This window comes from Triticum urartu, chromosome 2A (genome assembly GCF_056163025.1).
Source record: "Triticum urartu cultivar PI428250 chromosome 2A, HENAU_Tu73, whole genome shotgun sequence".
Classification (NCBI taxonomy): domain Eukaryota; kingdom Viridiplantae; phylum Streptophyta; class Magnoliopsida; order Poales; family Poaceae; genus Triticum; species Triticum urartu.
Window position 1 is genome coordinate 354,412,309 of NC_141874.1, and position 22,361 is coordinate 354,434,669.

Here is a 22,361-nt window from a genome sequence, read left to right on the forward strand (position 1 = left end):
GGAAGTAAAAAGAATTCCTAAACTCTCCGATATATAATTCCTAAATGACTCAAAACATTTTTCTAGACACAACTCGGCCGCTAAAAACGATCAAGCAATGGGGCTCCTAAGGTCGGGGAAGGCTCCGATACCAACTTGTAACACCCTCGATGCGACTATATCTCCCATGCGTCGAGGCACGACTTAGACGCATAATCGCATTGAAGGCATATGTCGCAAGTTAGGCAATCTTCACAACATCCCATGTAATATAAATCATAAAGGGGAGATAACATAGTTGGCTTACACTCGCCACGTCAATTAAGAACATAAATAACATTACATCATCCAAACACTCATGGCCCGACTACGGCGCCAAAATAAAAGATAACCCAACATGCGACACGGTCCCGATCACCCCCAACTGGGCACCACTACTGATCATCAGGAAAGGAAACATAGTAATGTTGAGAGTCCTCGTGGAACTCCCACTTGAGCTCAAGCGCGTCTCTTGGAGCGGAATCATCAGGCCCTGCATCTAGTTTAATAGTAATCTGTGAGCCACAGGGACTCAGCAATCTCGCACCCTCGCGATCAAGACTATTTAAGCTTATAGGCATGGCAAGGTAAATATGAGTGGAGCTACAACAAGCGACTAGCAAGTATGGTGGCTAACTTATTCGCAAAAGAGAGCAAGAAGAGGAGGCAAACCGCGAGCGAGAATCTAGAGAACAACCTGCGAAAACATTACTCCAACACCGTGTCCACTTCCCGGACTCTGCCGAGAAGAGGCCATCACGGTAACACACTCAGTTGATTCATTTTAATTAAGTTAAGGTTCAAGTTATCTATAACCGGACATTAACAAATTCCCATCTGCCCATAACCGCGGGCATGACTTTCGAAAGTTCAAATCCCTGCAGGGGAGTCCCAACTTAGCCCATGACAAGCTCTCACGGTCAATGAAGGAATAGACCTCCTCCCAAGACGTTCCGATCAGACTCGGTATCTCGGTTGTTCAAGACACTTCGACAGGTTAAAACAAGACCAGCAACACCGCCCGAATGTGCCGACAAATCCCGATAGGAGCTGCACATATCTCATTCTCAGGGCACACTCAGATGAGCAAGACGTCGGGTAGGCCAGCCCAGAGTTGCCCCTGGTAGCCCCGGACATCGCTCGGTTGGACCAACACTGAGAGGAGCACTGGCCCGGGGGGGGGCTAAAATAAGATGACCCTCGGGCTCCGGAAACCCAAGAGAAAAAGAGGCTAGGTGGCAAATGGTAAAACCAAGGTTGGGCATCGCTGGAAAAGCTTTAATCAAGGCGAACTATCAAGGGGTTCCCATTATAACCCAACCGCGTAAGGAACGGAAAATCCGGGACATAACACCGATATGACGGAAAACTAGGGCGGCAAGAGTGGAACAAAACACTAGGCGAGAGGCCGAGCCTTCCACCCTTTACCAAGTATATAGATGCATTAAGATAAGAAGATAATATAATGATATCCCAACAAGTAAATAAATGTTCCAACAAGGAACGGCCTCCAATCTTCACCTGTAACTAGCAGCGCTATAAGAGGGGCTGAGCAAAGCGGTAACATAGCCAAACAACGGTTTGCTAGGACATGGTGGGTTAGAGGTTTTGACATGGCAATTTGGGAGGCTTGAAAGCAAGTGGTAGGCATCGTAGCATTGGCATATCAAAAGAGCGAGCAATCTAGCATAGCAAAGATAGTAGTGATTTCGAGGGTATGATCATCTTGCCTGCACAGTTGTCAGAGTTGACTGGATCCTCTAAAGCAAACTCAACGGGCTCCTCGTTAGCGAACTCGTCTCCCGGCTCTACCCAAACAAGACAAACAAGCAACAAGGACACAATCAACCACGTGCAAGGATCAAACAATATGATGCAATGATGATATGCTATGCGGAATGCGATGCGGGATGCATATGCAAGATTTGACAAGGGATGCATGAACCTGGCCTCAACTTGGGAATCCAAGTGTGCCACCGGAAAGATGAGATGAAATCGCTTGAAAACGATATATAGAACGCCGGAATCGGAGTTACGGTTTGGAAATGGCAAGCGATTCAAATATGGCGCCGGTCTGCGATTTACAGCAAGTAGCCATCTAAATGCAACGAAATGAACAAGCTATAGCACTCAAACATGACAACAAAATACATGGCAGGGATGCATTCAAGATGCTTAACAAAAGTCTAGCACTGAGCTACGGCCAAATCATCCATTAACAGGATCAAACAAGCATGGCAAAAATACATATGGCAAACAGATCTCAGACTTAGTGAAATTAACACTTGTCTGGAATTTCAGATCAGGTAGCACTCTTCGGAGCAACAAAACTACATGATACAGGACCTGAACAAGGCAAAGTAAAGCATGACATGGAGCTACTCAAAGAGTTAACAAAAGTCCCTTAGTGACCTTGAGCCAAAAGGGATCAGAAAATACAATTGCAAGCATGTGAACATGGCAAAAACATAATCAGTTTTCAGACTTAGTGAAAACTGGCACATGCTGAAACATATCTCAAGTAGGCATGTTTACGAGCTCGATGCACTCACTACGGTGCAAGTCATGACAAGCTAAGCATACATCTATCAAGAACACACAAAATGCAAGCTAGACATGGCAAGAACAATAGCATAGCATGCACGGAACAACTACAACATCCTCGGCAAAATTGCAAACAAGTTGACAATCTACCGAGATTCACAAAGTAGCAAAAGTAGAACTCGATTGACTCAAGATAGGGTGCTCCATAATTGCAAACAAAGGCATGGATGGATAGAGCACTACAATATTAATAAAACATCCTTAGTGATCATCCTCAAAAGAGGCACGGATCTCTAGGAAACAACATGAACATATGGCAATATGAGATAAACAGATCAAGGACTTAGTGGAAACGCTAAGTCCCTGAAAACAGAATTACCAAGTGCCTCACTTGGCAACCTTGTGCTAGTCACCACACACATCACAAAAATACATGGGTTGCACCTATGGAAAGATGGCAAAACCCTTAACAAAACATATGTAGAACTCAGGGGCATATCATGCACACATTAATCATGGCAAAAATGACAAAAAGCTAAATGGAGTAGCAGATCTGACAATTATCTCAAGTAGCCCTCTTCGAACAGCATCGCGGGCATCGAGATGAACTCAAATGAAAATGATGCAATGGAATGAAATGATGTACTCTCTGATATGCTATATGCCCAAATCGGAGTTACGGATGCAAAGATACAATGCTATGAACACGAGCACTTGGATCTAGGATTTCAGGGACTTAGAAGAAAAACCACCTCGCGAAATTAGGGTTTACTGTAGACGTCCAGATCTGAAACGCGGCGCGCTCTACGAGGATGGCCGGACTCTCGCCGGAGTCGCAAGGGGAGCTCGCCGGAGAGGGGATCCGGCGACGAGGTACTCGTCGGAGAGGGGGCCGGGGAGGCGCGGCCGGGCGCGGAACCCGAGGGGCGCGGACCCGGGGCGGCGATGGTGGCCGCTGTTGCCGGCGAACTGCGGCAGCGGGGCGGCGATGGTGCGGTGGCGGAGCTCGCGGCGGAGGCGGCGGGGCCGGCGAGCGCGCTCGGGCAGGCGAGGCGGCGAGGCTTCGGGCCGCGGGGGCCCCGGCTGGGCCGAGCGGGCCGGCGGGGAAGTGGGCACGCGACTCGGCGAATTGGCGGCTAACACGTTGCGGTGGCGGGCGGTGGCGGACACGTCCAGCCCGAATCGGACGTGTTCGTCAGCGAGAGGTGGGAGGAGACTAGGTTAGGATGGATTTGATCCGGAATTTTCGGGGGAGATGCTATTTTATAGGTAGAGGGAGCTAGGAGAGTCCAAATGAGGTGCGGTTTTCGGCCACGCGATCGTGATCGAACGATCTAGATGATGGAGAAGGTTTAGGTGGGTTTTGGGCCAAATTGGAGGGGTGTTGGGCTGCAACACACACGAGGCCTTTTCGGTCCCTCGGTTAACCATTGGAGTATCAAACGAAGTCCAAATGATACGAAACTTGACAGGCGGTCTACCGGTAGTAAACCAAGGCTGCTTGGCAAGTCTCGGTCCAATCCGGAAATGTTTAATCCCCACACACGAAAGAAAGGTAGAAATGACCACCGGAGGAGAACGAAGCGCCGGAATGCAAAACGGACAATGGGGAAAATGCTCGAATGCATGAGACGAACACGTATGCAAATGCAATGCACATGATGGCATGAAATGAGATGCATGACAACGATAACAACACACGGAGACAAAAACCCGAACCCGAGAAAATAAAATAACTTAACGCCGGAAACGGCAAGAGTTTGAGTACAAATTGGGAAAGTTACATCCGGGGTGTTACATCAAGGCGGCGGCAGTGGAGTGGAGTCCGGCTCGGACTCCTTGTCCGAGTCGGCGGCGGCGGTGCGCGCGCGGGGGCGGCGGCGGCGGCAGCCTGGCTCGGCTGGGCCTTAGGCCCAGTCGGGCGCGAGATTTTTTTTTAAATAATTTCGCCGACCGAAATAAAATCCTAGAAAAATAAATAAAAAACTAAAAATGCCAAAATAAATTTTCACCGTCTAAATAAAATATTTAGAACGAGATGAACATTTTTGTCGGTGTACTAGAGTAGGGGTACCCTTGTACCCCGAACTTGTGCACGGGCAGTCGCAGCGTCCCGCGGCAAGGCCTGCCAGGTCACCGCCAAGATTCCTTGTGGTCCCTCTGAAGACCATTCAAGAACAAAGTACTCAAGACAAGACCCCGGCAAGAGGAGCTTGCCGGGAAGAAGGCAAGACCCCGGCAAGAGGAGCTTGCCGGGAAGGCCATCAGAAGCGTCCCAAGACCCCGGCAAGAGGCGCTTGCCGGGAAGGCCGTCCGAGGCATTCCAAGGAACTTGCCGCGGCGCGCTACGCGCCCCGACAAGGCCCGGCGAGCGACAAGCTCCCGGAAGCGACAAGTCGACGGCCGCGGCAAGGCGCTTGCCGCGGCAAGCCCCCACTCCACGCCCGCGCTCCAGCACATCCACCCACGTGTCGCTCCGGGGCCCCTCCCGAGCGCACGTGGCAGGAGGCTGTACAGCTAGGGGCGTGCGGTGGCACGCGGGCGCTGGCAAGACAACCATCGTGGCAAGACGGTGGCGTCCCTAGCGGTCCCTTTCGGTGCTGTCTAGGCGACACAGACGGGCATTTAATGCCCTTGTCCCCTGCCGTCAGGGTTAGGTATGATAACACTGTAGCAGCTAGCTGTGCCTACTACAGCACCTAGCTGTGCCTACCCACGGCGCCCTTTCCATTTTTGCCCTTGGCCCCCGTTGCTCTATGTCGGTAACCCCTTGAGTATAAAAGGAGGCCCGTGTGCAACGTAGAGGAGGTCGGCCACCTCAAGAGCTGTCGCGAGGTTCAGCAATTCCACACACTCACGCTCGCTCCCGAGCTAGAAATCAATACCAATCCACAAAGCAGGAGTAGGGTTTTACGCATCCTTGCGGCCCGAACCTGGGTAAATCGCTCGCGTGCTTCGCTTCGATTTACTCCTGGCACGACCAACCGCCCGCTTGCTTCGCCTCGATCTGCTCTTTGCGCAACCTCCGCCCCCCGCCGTACCAAAAGGGACCCGGTCCGCCGGTCCCATAGGTGCCCGTGGATCAGAAACACCGGCAATTTTCTTGGCCCTAAAATGCAATTTTGAAAACGTGCAATTTTTCTAATGCAAACAAAATTGCAATAAAATCCAAATGGAACAAATATTTGATTGTAGTATTTTTCCTCCAATATTTCTTTTATTTTGGAGAAGTCATATTATCTCCTCTCTTGTATTTTAATATGAAATATTTTCGGAGAGAAAAATAATTAAAACCAAAATCCTCGTTTCAAAATTTGATAAAAGAATCAAATATGAAACCGGGAAATCCCCAACTCTCTCCGAGGGTCCTTGAGTTGCTTAGGATTTCGAGGATTACGGAACGGAAAGCAATAAAACATGATATGCAATGATGATCTAATGAATAACATTCCAAATTGAAAATTTGGGATGTTACAATAAAACCCAAGTCTAAACGATGCCTTAAGGGCTATATTTATAGGGAAAAGAGAGGGGATTTTGTCCACCCTTGGCAAGGTGTGACTAAAACACCTCCTAAGTCGTTTCCCCTACAATATGGACTCTAAAAATAGATTACATGGGCCTGGCCCAAAATAAGGTGGCGCAACACCAATAATAAGCTATGGACGAAATTTCTGAAAGGCCATCTTGTATATTTCGTCCATCTTCTTGTATGTCATCATGGTGGCTTCAAAGTCCGGAAATCTCCACTTGAACCTCTGTTCTTGTTCTCTTCGCACACACCTTCATCTCCGTGCTTGACCATGCTCCAATGTTCAACCTTCTTGTTCGTGCTAGGCCCTTCAATAGCAAGCAACACAAATGTATCTAAGTTAGGCAGCATCATATTCTCATGAACACTAGAAACATTATCAAGAAACGAAAGTACCTGATAATTTAATTAGCGTATCTGAGCTCTAGCAACTATTCCAAGATGTAAAATAGTAGGGGATATGGGTGTAACTGTGGTAGCCATATCCTCATCACTCCGGCTCGAGGAACCCCTCAACATCTTCCTAATCATTTTATTTTGAAAAAATTCTAAAAAAATAGTCCCCAAAATAAAAGTGAACAAAACTTAACAAAACCAATAGCAACTACTCCCACAAGTGTCTAGAGGCTATATCATGCATCAGAAATACTTTTAACCATACAAATTCAACATGCAAGCTCATATACATGGTCACCAATAGTACCAAATTTTGCAAAACATAAATCACTAGAACAAAAACTAATTGGAGCATTGGAGGAGTCACATACGAATGAGTGATTCCCCAAAATAGTTTCGGAAATGGAGCTCCGAGCAAGGAGATCGAAAATTGCATGAAAAGGAGCAAGAACACGGGTTTGGAGGCAATGGTGATTTTTTCTGGAGGTGGAAGAAGGTAGTGGGCTGCTGGAATAAGTGAGGGGCCCCCTATGGGACCCACGAGCTCACTAGGCACACCTAGTGGGTAGGCGAGCCCTGTGAGCTCGTGGCTCATAGGTGCACCCCACCGAGGTGTGTTCAGTGCCCAAAATTCTTAAATAATGCATAAAAAATCACACTAAATTTTCATTCCGAGAACTTTTATTTTCGGGGCATTTTCTATTGCACGGACAATTCAAAGTCAGGATAATCATGGCATTTTACCTTATTGAACTTTAAATGATAGAGAACTAACATTAGGTACAATAGGTTGTGCTTACTAAATTCACCGACCACATGCCCCTAAAAAAGAATCCATTAATAAGGTTGATCAAGTCTTATTAACAAACTATTTCTGAGTAACATGAAACCGAAGAATTTTCATATAACACTATGTTGCCTCAATGGGGATATGCATCTCCCTAACAATAAGAGTTTCATATTTCTTTTTGACGTCTGGAAGAGAAAATTCAAAACCTTGAATAGTAATTATCGTAATTTTTTTAATAGAGTTGATATTATTCATCAAAATTTGTTTCCTCAGGATTACGTATGCTCATTACCGTTGTCATGAAAAGTGACCTTGATTTGTTGCAATCAATAACAATCCCTGCAGTATTCAAAAAGGTTCTACCAAGGATAATCGACATACTATTGTCCTCGGGCATATCAAGTATAACAAAGTCTTTTAAGATAGTAACATTTACAACTACGACGGGAACATCCTCAAAAATTCCGATAGGTATAGCAGTTGATTTATCAGCCATTTGCGGAGAGATTTCAGTAGGTGTCAACTTATTTAAATCAGGTCTTCTATATAGAGAGAAAGGCATAACACTGACACCAGCTCCTAAATCACATAAAGCAGTTTTAACATAACTTGTTTTAATGGAGCATGGTATAGTGGGTATTCCTGGATCTCCTAACTTCTTAGGTGCTCCTCCCTTAAAAGAATAATTTGCAAGAATGGTGGAAATTTCAGGTTTAGGTATTTTTCTTTTATTAGAGACAATATCTTTCATATATTTATCATATGGAGGCAGCGTATTCGCAAAAAGATAGATCTAAACATTTCAACAAAGAGTTCAAAATCCTCCTTATCCTTATTTTTCGGAGGCTTAGTGAGAAAAGACATGGGGTTTTTAACCATTGCTTTACCCAGATGCATACTCCTCAGAGATTTCTAAAGAGTTGGTGGTTTGAAACCTTTGTCCAAAGAGGAACGAGAGAAGATACCATGGTTCTCTTTCTTTACCATGTTATCTGGCAATGAAATCCCTTTTATCATATCTTTATTTTTAGGATGTGCACTACAAAAAAAAGGCACTTCCGTGATGATACGTGTTTGTCACAGTAGGTTACATTTTCTGTCATGCATGTACATCCATGGCGATTTTATGACAGAATCAAGATAGTCATACCTGTGCTGTCGTAGAAGTGTTCCATGCCATTACCAAAATTATCATCACAGAAGTGTCCACTTCGATGACGATAAATCGCGCGTCACATAAGTGCTTTCGTCAAGGGTGACCGACACGTGGCATCCACCGTAACGGGTCGCCGTTAAGCTATTGGGTCCGGTAACCCGTTAACAACCCAGATCAATGAGGAATTTCCATGTGTAAAATTTTGATTGGTCGGAGGAAACACTTGTCAGCTCGTCAGTGGGTCAGATAGGCGCCTATGATATGTCGACACGTGCGACAGCCCACCACTAGCCCATTTAGCTTACAAAAGCCGACCTGTTTTACTTGGTCAAAAGTTAGTGGGCTGGCCCATGAAAAGCCTATTAGCGGTCTCTTTGCAAATAGCCCATTTTACGGCCCGGTAACTCACGGCCTGTTAGGGCCTACCCGAAATCAGCCCAAGAACATCATGTGGGCCGTCGAATATAACACCAGCCCGTTTCACTTTTGGCCCATGTATGGCCCATGATGTCTTTCAGCCCATATGAGGCCTTCATATCTTTAGGACCTTTAGAGGCCCATGGTGACTCTAGCCCATAATGAACAGTAAATTTCTTTGTACCCGTTAATGGCCCATGATTCACATGGGCCGTTTCCGGCCCGTGTTAGCTTTCAACCTACTGACGACCCATACGTTCTTGGGCTCCTTTCCGGCCCTTGATTCCTTCCAGCCCGTTACAGGCTTGTTCCCCTAATGGGCCAAATTCGCCCCGTCGCAAGAATCAGCCCATTTCTAGCTTGTTAACCCATTGCGCCGTTTCCAGCCCGTCCTATATTCTGGCCCATTAATGACCTGATGTAGGGTAGAACCCTAGTGGCCCGATCTTTCACAAAAGGAGGGAATCCCGCGATGAACATGAAGAACACGAGGAGGGAAACGAGGGGAAAATCACGAGGGAACACAATAGAACACTCAAACCAACAAGAATGATCACACATGTGCTAGATCCTCGAAACACAAAGAGAGATACAAGATCCAAAGTCAACAACGGACGATACAAGAGGTGATGTACAGTAGAACCCTAGGGGCCAATCTTTCACGAAAGGAGCAGATCCCGTCCAAGAACGCGAAGAACACGAGGGGAAAACGAGGGAAAACACAAGAGGAAACACGAGAGAATCACTTAACCAACAAGAATAGATCACACATGCGCTAGATCGATGAACACAAATGTGAGATACAAGATCCAAAGTCAACAACGGATGATACAAAGGTAGCCGGTCTTCTCCGTGAGGAGGTCTTGATGTTCTTCTCCAAAAGGAGGTCTTGAATCCAAAGGGATCTTCTCTGAAGAGTCCGCGGTCTCTCACGAGGAGTAGATCCGATGTGGATGAGCGAAACTCTATCTCTAAGTATGAGCTAAACCAACGCTAACCCTCAAATGGTGGAGGTGGAGGAGTATATATAGTCTAGGGCCACGAAGGGGTAAGTGAGGGCGAAGGGATACATGGGCTTGGCCCGATACACTGTGCACAGACAGGCGTCGGACGCCCGACGGGTATCGGACGTCCGGTGGCTCACGAGGGTCCGGTCGTTCGGTACTTGTCGGACGTCCGACGTTTTGGCTCGGGTGCGGGAATGCCGGTCGTCCGGTCCGGGCCGGTCGTCCGGTGGCTGGAGCTTCTTCTGTAGCTCTTCTTCTCGTTCCTCGCGCTTGGTGTCCTCGCCTTCTTGTCCATGGTCTTCCTCTTGGTTCCTGGTCATGCATAGCACACATGTTTGAGGTAGTAGCCATGTCTCACGTATGGAAAGTGATGGTTCGAAGAGGAGCGAGTTCACCTTGTGTCCAATGGTGTATAGATGAGGTCTCGTCTTATGTTCTCTTAGGGATTGGAGAGTAGTCGGAGTGTACATGGGGATGAACGTGGGATGCTCCGCATCATCTCCCCCCCCTTGGGAAAGATCCAACCTCGGATCGTGATCCTCATCACCATGGAAACGGTAGTCGTGGACGGACTTGTAGTTGGACGGAGTTGAAGACATTGCGCAATCCAAGTACTCCAAGGTGTCGCCGAAGTGGTATACATGCAAGAAGAGCAAACACAAACGACACTCGGAAATACACTGGTTAATGCACACAAGGTGTCCATCAAATAAACATGAGTTCGTCCAAAGGAATTGTTCATGAAAATGCATGAGATCCTTATCCAAATGATGTAAAATGACATGTAAAGCATTCATGGGAGCAAAATCATTCATTATGCACACAATTGTATTATGGATGTGATCAATGCAACCACGGTGCAAAATGATGTCATAGTGAGACGGTTTATCAATAGCATGAATATGGTAATGGATGCTCAATGTGATGTGATCATGCAATTGATGGTAGGCAATAAGATCATGACGTACGAATATGCCATCAAGGTGTATCACAACAAATTTGCTAGTGAAATGCACAAGCTCATATATCATGGATGACATGGGAATACAAGATGCAACAAGGCAATCATGATGTGAGTCAATCCATGCATAAGATGCAAATTTGTCATGTGTATGATATGTCCATCGAGCATGACATGTGTGAACACAATCAACAAATATGGAGGTGTTGGTATACCAATGCTCGATGTCGTGGCATGAGTGGAGGTTCGAAGGTGCATCCAATAAATCCGAGCGCTCCTCAACTTGAAGGTCCATGGGTTCCATCTCCAATGTCGGTCCTCCATCCAATAGATGTAACATGTAGACAAGAAGAAGGAAACAACAATGAAAGAGTGACCCATCCAATATGCATATTTGAGGATGGCTCAAAGGGAAGGAGTTCACCTTTAGGAGATTCTCGCAAATGTTGGTGTTGCACATCGTGTATGCCTTCACATGACCAAATTGTGTCATGACGGTATCGCCTTGTGAATCCTTCAACATGAAAGAACATGACAAACACTCAGAAAAACAAATGAGGTTAGCGGAAAACCTATCATTCGTGCGGTAAAATACCCAACAAGTGGATGCATCATGCTCATCATAAGAAAGGACAAGGGAACATTTCATAGTACGGAGGCATATGATGTGAGAACAACCAAATAGAATAGGCTCAAGCAAGCAAGCATGCATCACAATATGTATCATGTGAGAGGCATGAACATATACGTCATCAACCCAAGAAAGCAAGTAATAATGGAACATGGGTGATGTGATAAAGCAAGCAATCATATGAATCAAGGCAAGCAAGCTAGTAGTGCAAAGATGCAACGTACTAGAAGGAATCATGTTAAGTATGTCATGTGTGCAAATGGTAGTCATGAATAATGCACAAGACACATCACAAGCATGAAGGCAAGATATGCGAAAAATAGCATCAATAGCATGAGGCACATGATAAACATGGCAATAGCAACAAGGATCTCCACCAAGCATGCAAATATACATAGAAGTAGCATAATGGTGAATCATGGGTAGATGCAAGCAAGGGTCACAATTGCATGGCAAAGGCATAGAAGCAAGCATAGCATGCAAAGTGAACACGGTAAAATGAGCAAGAAGCGAGAAGCGGTATATAGCCCATAGCCATGTGAGATCCAAGTGAGAGAGATGCGCGTATACGTTGCGCGAAGAGAGCGGTGGGAAGGGTAGTTCACGGGATCCCAAGTCATCTATGCTCTCAAGAGCTCGTTTCGTCAACTCTTGGGATTGAGAGGTTGATGAGTATACGTGAGTACCTACACAAAACAAAGACAAAGGGAAAATTGTGTGTGCGTGGTAGATGTACACATCATCCATCATGATGCGCACGTGCTTGTGTTGGTTAGCACAAAATAGCCAATGCTCAAATAAATGAGATGCGTGATATAGAAACATGTCATCCATCATGAGAGGTTTGTTATTATGTATAGCATAATGGAGACTCAAATTGTGTAATGCATCACAAGAAATATGTAGAGCATTATTGTGCATGGAATGCATATGGTGCAAGCAATTATGGGAATCATGCAATGTATGGAATGCATCAAAATCTCCTAATACGCATGAGGAAACTATGGGGGTCTCCTCATGATCATTAGTGGAAACATCACACGGAGAATATTGACAACATCCAAAACAATGCATATTTGGAACAATGTGATCATGGCATGGCATAGTAGATGAATTGCGCAGATCATGTAAAGGAAGCATATCAATATCATCACAAGAAAAACAAAAGCCAATGACCATCATCTCGTCATCTTTGCCATAAGTGCAAATGGGATTTATTGTAGCGGGGCATGCATAGTCACTATGTTGAGATTGAAATGATGCAATATGGGATATCTCACTCATAGCATATGACAAGGTTAATTGATTTTCAAACATGATGTGACCAATAGAATTTTCACATGATATCCTATGGAGCATAGCATCACAAATAGGCAAATCAACATGCTCATCATCATATTTATCATAAATAGGTGAGTCATGACATGAAGAAGTCGCACTAGAATGAAGCATGGGAATAGGTGTGTCAACATCATGCAAGAAATCATTGGTGACATAGTCCGCTAGTGGGACAATAGAAGTACCATCACCTATGTTACCTTTGGAGAATCTCTCATGTGTTGTAGGTGAGGTGTCGAAGACCAAGTCGTGGTCATCTTCATCATGATGGAACCATGTGGGTGGTGCATCTTCTTCCACCATGGCCATCATTGTCTCCATTGGAGGTATGGACTTGTCAAGGATAGGCGTGTCGTCATGTAGGAGACCTAGCACCAAAGAAGAAAACACACTAGGAGTAGAGGTTAAGTCGTTAGAAATCAAAGTGGCCTCACATGCCGTGTCAACTACCTCGCTCACTAAGTGTTGTGGCTCACTCACTCCCTCTCGGATGCTCTCACTCATATGGTTGGTGGAGTCACTCAAATGGCTCTCAACCTCACATAGGATGTGTTGCATTCTCTCAAGTGTGGGGCTAGTGGTGGTCACACTCATCCTCTCATAGGAAATGCTCTCAATGTCACGTGTGGTGGAGTCACTCATGTCACTCATGTGGTGGTGGCTCGCCTCACATGGAAATTGGGGCATCTCGTTACATGTCGTTGTCGGAGAGATGTTGGTGCAAATGTGTCCATGCTCAATCATGTTGTGGTCGTAGCCGTGGATGAAGGCCGAAGATGGCACATCATCACTCTCCTCGAAGACCAAAGATAAGGTCACATGAGCGGTCTCGTAGCTTGACTCGGAGTATTAGTCCAATATTGGCGCCGTATTCATGTTGTTGAAGAGGTTCGTGCTCGTCGCCGTGGTCGAAGAGGATGGCCCTTGCTCGACCTTCTTGTCGCCGTCTTGTTGTTGGAGGCCCAAATGATGTGGCACCTCGTAGCTCGTCTCCATGACTGAAGGGAAATTCCCATGCTCAGCCATCTTCCTTGAGGGGCTTCCAAAGATGGAAGTGTCGCCCTCGCTCGTAGGTGGTCGCCTAGTAGTTGAAGATGTCGATGTAGGTGAACTCATGGGGAGTAGGCGAAGATGCCGTACGTCCAAAGGCGAAGATGCCTTGATAGCACTTGGTGAAGATGCCAAAGTGGTTGGTGTAGCCGTAGCTCCGTCTTGGTGGTGCTCGTCTCGCGGTCTTTTCTTGTGCTCATGAAGTTTGGACTTGGCGTGAAGTAGGGCTTGTTGGGACTTGTAGGAAGGCGCATCTCGAGCATCTTCATGTTGATGGTGGCGTTGTCGCACTTGAGCTCATAGTAGATGTCGTTCGTCGTCATCGTGCACATGTTGCTTGGAGGTGACTTGCCCTTCATGACGAGGTGGATCACGAAGGTGATGGTGGTCGCCATGGAGATGTGGACGTGGACGTCTTGCGCTTGTGTCGCTTGGGCGCTCCGAAGAGGATCGATGTGCTTGCCGCCGCCTTGAAGATGACGAAGGGGAAGTAGACTTGATCAAGTCCCGAATCTCCTCCATCCTTGCATCTTGCTCCTCCTTTTGTGCGGAAATCTTGTTGTCGATGTAGTCCTTTTTCCTCGCTTCGGAGTGACGAATGTCGATGGAGAGGTTCTCGATGCGCTCTCGCAGTCTTGATTGTGCGCCTTGCATTTGTCATTGTAGATCGAAGATTGACGCTTTGGTGATGTAGTTGTTCACGCCGTCGTTGTTGTGGAAGACCGGAGATGAAATGCCTTGCCTATCCATCACAAGATTCGAGCCAATATGAGTGGAGAAAGAGAAGAACGAATACCAAATGTACCTTGACCGAAGTTGAAAGTGGATCAATGATCACTCCAATGTGGACAAGGAAATAGCACAATTTGTACCAATTCTTGTCGGTTTCTCACACCTACACAAATAAGGCTTATGGTGGAGCTCGGTGAGGATAGTGGCACAAAAATTTAATGCAAAATGTTAGCAAGAGTCAATAATGTTGAAAGAGATTCACAAATTCGCAAGTTTAACAAGTAGACCAATAGCAATATGTGGCACACGAAAGCACACACACGGATAGATAAATGGGGTCGTGCAACCAAGGATGAGCACAAAATGTGGAATCCACGGAAAACGCTCATGTTGCACAACTCAAGAGAGACGCTAGCATGATTGCTCACTAGACGGATACGACACTTGTGCACAACCTATAAGATGCAAAATGGATAAACTTTCTATCCCATGTATGCTATGTATGTATGGTTCCCGGTGTTTGATCCAAGATGATCGGATATGACAATCTTATGCAATGTGGTGGATGCTATGGCTATTGCTTACAAGCTTCTTTGCTCTTTCTATTTTGCTTAAAAGCCTATTCTTTTTTTATATCCACTTTGCGAAATGCACAAACCAAGATAGTAGTTGTGTATATGCGGGAACAAACTTGAGGCACACGAGATGATATGATACCAATATGATATGGTATGTATGCAATGTATGGTGTAGATCACTAATGTGCACAAGTAACATTGCCGGCAATACTCAAATGGCTAGTATCGATAGGCAAGTAACGCAAAATGGGCTAGGGGTTATCAATGCAATGGCAAGGGAATGTAGAATGGAGGGATACCACGAAACCAAGATGATATGGAGGTTACCGTCCGTGTCGATGATGAGTGGCGGTGATCTTGATGGAGATACCAAGATGATGGAGACTAGTCCCTAAGTAGCCGAAACACCTTAGGAAACGGAAAAACCACGAACTCAAAATCTCAAATGTCAAATGGTGGTAGCGGGATGTGGTGGTGGTTGCGGAAATGCAATGATGGGTTTTGCGAGTAGGCAATGCGGAAATGAAGGGTAAGGTGGTGTACTATACACAGTGTCGGAGTTGGAAGCACGGTCCCTAAGTAGCCAAAACACCTTAGGAGACACAACTCACAACACAAACAAAATTGGGTTAAGTTGGGGTGGCGGAAGTGTATGGTGGGTAAGCCTATGCGGAAGTGGTGGTGGTGGTTGATGAGGAAGCAATCGTCCCTAAGTATCCAAAACACCTTAGGAGATTCAAGTCACAACTCAAACAACCACTAATGCTATGGGGAAAAAATTGATTAGGTTGCGGAAGTCGGTGGTGGTGTAGCGGATGATGTGGTGGAAGCCCTAGGCAAAGATGCCAAAATTGTCAAAATTTGATGGAGTCAAATGGTGATGGTAGTATTTTTGTGGGAAGGGGGATGTCAAGAGCTTTCCAACGAGCTAAAGAACGCGAAAATTGGACTCCAGATGAATTAGTTATGGCCGAAACAAAAATCAGCCGAAGTTGATATCTACAGGTAGCGGATGTGCGGAAAAAACGGTCGTCCGGTCGCTGGACGTCCGGTCGGAGCGGAAATCCGCTGATTCTGCTCCGGTTAGGGGGTTCTGGTCATCCGGTAATGCCGGACGTCCGGTGGTTCCTGCGGCTCCAGACGTCCGGTAAGGTGACGGTCGTCCGGTGTATCAGGGTCAACTCCAGATCCGAGATTCGGGACGCGATTTTGGGCAGAATTTGGGGATTTTGGGGTCAAAATTGATGAGATTTCATGGATGAAAGATGGGGAAACTTGGGGAGATGCTAGATTCACTCGAAACCAAGCAAATCCATGGATCAAAATCAACAAAACATCATCAAACCAACAAATCACAAAAAAAATTTGGGGCTATTTTTGGTGGGGATTTTCGAATTTAGGACGAAATCAAGCAAAAGAAGGCTAGAAAATAGTGGGGGAGGCTCCGAAATCGTGATCAACATGGCTCATGATACCAAGATGATGTAGGGTAGAACCCTAGGGGCCGATCTTTCACGAAAGGAGCGGATCCCGTCCAAGAACGCGAAGAACACGAGGGGAAAACGAGGGAAAACACAAGAGGAAACACGAGAGAATCACTCAACCAACAAGAATAGATCACACATGCGCTAGATCGATGAACACAAAGGTGAGATACAAGATCCAAAGTCAACAACGGATGATACAAAGGTAGCCGGTCTTCTCCGCGAGGAGGTCTTGATGTTCTTCTCCATAAGGAGGTCTTGAATCCAAAGGGATCTTCTCCGAAGAGGCCGCAGTCTCTCACGAGGAGTAGATCCGATGTGGATGAGCGAAACTCTATCTCTAAGTATGAGCTAAACCAACGCTAACCCTCAAATGGTGGAGGTGTAGGAGTATATATGGTCTAGGGCCACGAAGGGGTAAGTGAGGGCGAAGGGATACATGGGCTCGACCCGATACACTGTGCACAGAGAGGCGCCGGACGTCCGACAGGTACCAGACGTCCGGTGGCTCACAAGGGTCCGTTCGTCCGGTACTTGTCGGATTTCTGGCGTTTTGGCTCGGGTGCGGGAATGCCGATCGTCCGGTGGGTCTTCAGGCGTCGGACGTCCGGTCCCGACCGGTCGTCCAGTGGCTGGAGCTTCTTCCGTAGCTCTTCTTCCCGTTCCTCACGCTTGGTGTCCTCGCCTTCTTGTCCATGGTCTTCCTCTTGGTTCCTGGTCATGCATAGCACACATGTTTGAGGTAGTAGCCATCTCTCACGTATGGAAAGTGATGGTTCGAAGAGGAGCGAGTTCACCTTGTGTCCAATGGTGTATAGATGAGGTCTCGTCTTATGTTCTCTTAGGGCTTGGAGAGTAGTCGGAGTGTACATGGGGATGAACGTGGGATGCTCCGCATCAAGAGGTAACGGTCTTCTCCATGAGGAGGTCTTGAGGGGGCCGCCCAAGAGGGGGTCTTGATGATCTTCTCCGCAAGGAGGTCTTGAATCCAAAGGGATCTTTCCGTAGAGGTCGCGGTCTCTCTCGTGGAGTAGATCCGATGTGGATGAGCAATGCTCTATCTCAAAATATGAGCTAAACCAATGCTAACCCTCAAATGGAGGAGGTGGAGGAGTATATATAGTCTAGGGCCACGAAGGGGCAAGTGAGGGCGAAGGGATACATGGGCTCGGCCCGATACACTGTGCACAGACAGGCGTCGGACGTCCGGTAGCTCAGGACGGTCTGGACGTCCGACGTGCATCGGACGTCCGTTGATTGTTCTCGGGACAGGTGGTGCCGGATGTCCGGTTGGCGTCGGTCCTCTGTCGTTTTGCTTCAGGATCGGTGGCACCGGATTTCCGGTAAGCTTCGGACGTCCGGTGCCTGGGACTTGTCAGACGTCCGGTGAACGTCGATTGTCCGGGCACTGTAGAGTGTCGAACGTCCGGTGGCACGTCAGACATCCGGCCGCTGTAGATTCTGCAGCTCCGTCTTCTTCCGTCTTCGCTTCGACGCTTCCCTCGCAGATGGTGTAGTTGTACACTTGCGTTCGCACTCCTCTTCCTCGTCCATACCGTTTCGACAATACCTATGCATGCACACGAGTGGAGTGTCAAGTAGTATACCATCCTTGAATGGGTCAAGTGAGCACGTGTAAAGGAGATGATTCACCTTTGTGTATGTGAAGTAGATGTCGCACGTGTCACTTGCCCAACGGACTCTTGACATGGTGATGTCCGTAGGCTGCTCCGCGTCATCTCCCCTCCCTTGGGAAAGATCCGACCTCGGATCGAAAACCAAATCACCATGGGAAAGAGATGGCTTCGCCGTGTAGGAGTGGACGTTCACCAAGTAGTCATCATCTTCAAGCTTGAAGTGGGCACTCTCCAATGTCGCACCATCTTGGGATTCCTTCAAAAGGAGCAAAGACAACAAACACTTGGAAAAACAAATGTGGTTAGCGTTAGTGCAAAACCAAGCATTCAAGAGGTGATTCACCAAACAAGTCTCATCATCATGCGAAGCATATGGTTTGACAAAGGATAGTGACATGGCATGTAAGCACATAAATTGAGCACAAGCAAAGATATCATGGGGACAAGCATGTGAATGTGAGTTAGTGAAGCAAATATGTTGGACAAGTGAACAAGCATCGACCTCAATCTCATAGCAAACATTCACAAATTGCTCAATGAAAGGTCTATGCTAGGCATAAGAATCATTCACAACACCAAATAAAATGAAGTGTCTAAACACATGGGTCAAGTGCAAGACAATCCAAGCATAATGTGCATGGGGTGTAGTGAATATAGTGTGGCACTCAACACAATACAAAGAGCAAGTGTTCATCATGTGTGAGGCAATAAAGGCAAGCATGTAGCAATCGATGGGACGTGGCATATGTGAAGTGATGACAATGTTGCAACCAAACATATGAGAGGATCAAGTAATCCAAGAATTGGATGCAACACACAAAGCATATATATCGTGATGCATGGAGCGGTGAAAATGACAAGTCGAATCAAGCTCTCTAACATGTGTGCAATCAAGTGGTCCAAGATGAACAATAAGTCTCATGGTGCAAGCAACACAAGTAGTATGATTCACAATATCCATGCTCATGAAAGATGTCACCTTGAAGGCGTGTCCTTGTGCATTCTTCACAATGCCAAAATGGTAGGAAAGGAATTGGAGAAGCGAGTCGTGGTCTAATGTATGAGGCTCGCTCTCAAGAGCTTGAATGTTCAACTCATGTGAAGCAGAAGTCGACACAAGGTCCAAGTATCCTACACATGCAAAATAGAAAGCAAAGAATGTATGCGCATGGTAGATAAACACATCATCCATCATGGTGGTTCCCTTCTCTTGCACATAACCATTAGAAACACAAGTGCATGAATAATATGATGCAATAATGGCTATATTCATGGCGCTAGGTATATGGTGCAAAGAGGTAAGACAAGCATGCTTCACAAGAAATATGTCAAAATCTCCAAATATATGTGAGAATACTATGGGGGCAAACTCATTATCAAGACTAGGGGCATTGTTGCACTCAATACATGGAAAATCATCTAGCATGAGAGAGGCAACATATGGAGATATATGAAGGCAAGCAATAACAATCATGTCGTGCAAGCTAGTAGTGCGAAGATGCAACATACTAGAGGAAATCATGGCAATCATATCATGTGAGCAAATAATAGGCATAGACAATGCACATGACATATCACAAGCACGAACACAAAGCATGATCATAGTATCATCATGGGAATGGGGCACAAAGCAAACATGAAAATAGCAAGCAATATCTCCACCAAGCTTGCAAATACACATACAAGTACTAGAATCAATCATCATGTGTAATGCAAAGCATGGGTCACGAATGCATGGCAAAAGCATAGTAATGAGCATATCATGCAAAGTGAACATGGCAAGATGGGCATAGAATATGTAGTGGACAATAACCCATAGCCAAGTGAGGGTCATGTAGAAGAAATGCATGAAGTCTTTGCGCGAAGAGAACGGCGGGAAAGACAATCCATGGGATCCCAAGTCATCGTTGCTCTCTAGAGCTCGTTTTGTCAACTCGTGGGATTGTGAGGTTGACAAGAATTCATGGGTACCTACACAAAAGAGACACAAATGAAAGAAATTGTGTGTGTGGTAAATGTACACATCATCCATCATGATGTGTATGTGCACGTGAAAGTTAGCACAAGCTAAGCGTTGCTCAAAGAAATTTGATGAACATGTCATCCATCATGAAAGAATAGTTATTGTGTATAACACGATGGGGATGCAAATTGAGCATACAAATATATGGCACATCAATATCATGTTTATTCATGGGGAGCATATTGTGCACATAAGTATGAGGATCATGCAATGGATGGGAGTGATCAAAATCTCCTAAAATGTATGAGGAAACTATGGGGGTCTCCTCATGAGCAATATTGGAAACATCATATGGAGAAAATGGGCAACACCCAAAACAATGCATATCCAAAGCTAGGTGATCATGGCATGGCATATGAGATAAATGATGCAAAGGGAGCATATCAATATCATCACAAGAGAAACAAATGCCAATAACCATGGGCTTGTCATCTATGCCATAAGTGCAAATTGGGTTAATTTGAATGGCAGATGCATAGTCACTATGAAGAGATTGCAAATATGACATGTGGTCGATCTCATGCATAGCATATGACAAGTCAAGCGGATTGGCAAACATGATGTGACGAGAGAATTATCACAAGAAATCCTATGTAACATGGCATCACAACAAATAGACTCCACATGGCAATCATCATACTCATCATAAATGGGTAAATCATCGCATGGGAAAGTCGCACTAGCATGAAGCATGGTAATAGGTTGATCAACATCATGCAAGCAATCAATGTCAAGAATGTCCACTAGTGGGACTAGAGCATCACCTTCACCTATGTTTACCTTCGTCATTCCACTCATGTGGTGTAGGTGAGGTGGGAAAGACCAAATGGTGGTCATCTTCATCTTGATGGAACCATGTGGGGGGTGCATCATATTCCACCATGGCCATCATCTTGTCCAAAGGGAGGACGTAGTCGTCGCGAATCGACGCGTCATCATATATGGGACCTAGCACCAAATGAGAAGACACAATAGAGGTAGAGGTCAAGTTGTTAGAAATGCAAATGGACTCACATGCCCTATCAACTAGCACACTCTTTCTATGTGGTGGTTCACTCACTCCCTCAAGGTAGGTGCACTCAATCTCACGTATGGTGGAGTCACTCATCTCACTCAAATGGTGGGGGTTGTGGCTCTCCTCACATGGGAATTGTGGTAAAACATCATATATGGGGCTAGTGGTGAAGTCACTCGCACTCTCAATATGGTGGCAAAAGTCACTCAAGTCATCATACGTCGCCGTGGTCGAAGGGAAAATCCCATGCTCAACCATCTCGTTGTTGTCGCCGTGGATGAAGGCCGAAGATGGCACATCATCACTCTCGCCTCCTAAGAAGGAAGCATCATCCTTGCTCGTCACCATGTCGCTCGCCTCCAAAGCATGTTACTTGATTGGCTCCATAGTCGTAGTCGTCGCCGCCGCACCGTCTTGAAAAAGAGTCATGGAGGAATCGGCATCATCAATGCCACAAAGAGGGATGGCGATGAAGTCGAACTTGGGAGCATCGTCTTGGAGCTCGTCGGGCTTGGACATCTTGGTGGTACTATCGTCATGCTCGTTCCCATGGAGCTTAGTCGTCACGAAGTGAGCTTGGGGTGGAGAAACTTTGGCCTTCATGAGTTCTTGTTCCGCCTTGAGAGCACCAATGTAGTTGTCGTCGAGGGACTTGTAGTTCTCGAGGAAGATCGTCTTGGGGATGTTGTTGTGCAATCCCATCATGAAGTGGAACGTCATCAAAATGGGGTCGTCCACGCCGGCTCGTCGCAAGGCAATCTTCATCTCCTTGAAGTACTCGTCGATGGACTTGGATCCTTGGATGGTGTTCTCCAATTGGCGTTGAAGTTGTTCCGTGTAGGTTGGAGGCACAAACTCTCTCCGCAAAGCTCTCTTCGTTTGGGCCAACTCATGTCATAGCTCTCCCAAGGTGTGTGAAGCCACCATGTGGACGCGTAGTCGTGGAAGTTCCTTGTGGTGCACTTCACTTGATCTTCGGGAGGGACTTGATGTAGCTTGAGGTAGTCGTCCATCAAACGCTCCCACTCGAGATACTCCTAGGGTTCTTGAGT

The 22,361-nt window shown here is 46.3% G+C and overlaps 1 protein-coding gene across 1 annotated transcript in view; it reads right to left on the bottom strand.

Annotated features, from left to right (window-relative positions):
- Positions 1–3,366: 3,366 nt before the first annotated feature.
- LOC147985086 (uncharacterized) overlaps positions 3,367–22,361 on the bottom strand; it is a 65,096-nt gene continuing 46,101 nt past the window's right edge. Inside the window, exons 2-4 of the mRNA XM_087541398.1 lie at positions 13,683–14,103; positions 12,768–13,532; positions 3,367–3,778 (exon numbers count right to left, since the gene is read on the bottom strand). Of these exons, the coding sequence (XP_087397524.1) occupies positions 3,367–3,778; positions 12,768–13,532; positions 13,683–14,103 (1,598 nt within the window). The remainder of the gene's footprint in view (positions 3,779–12,767; positions 13,533–13,682; positions 14,104–22,361) is intronic.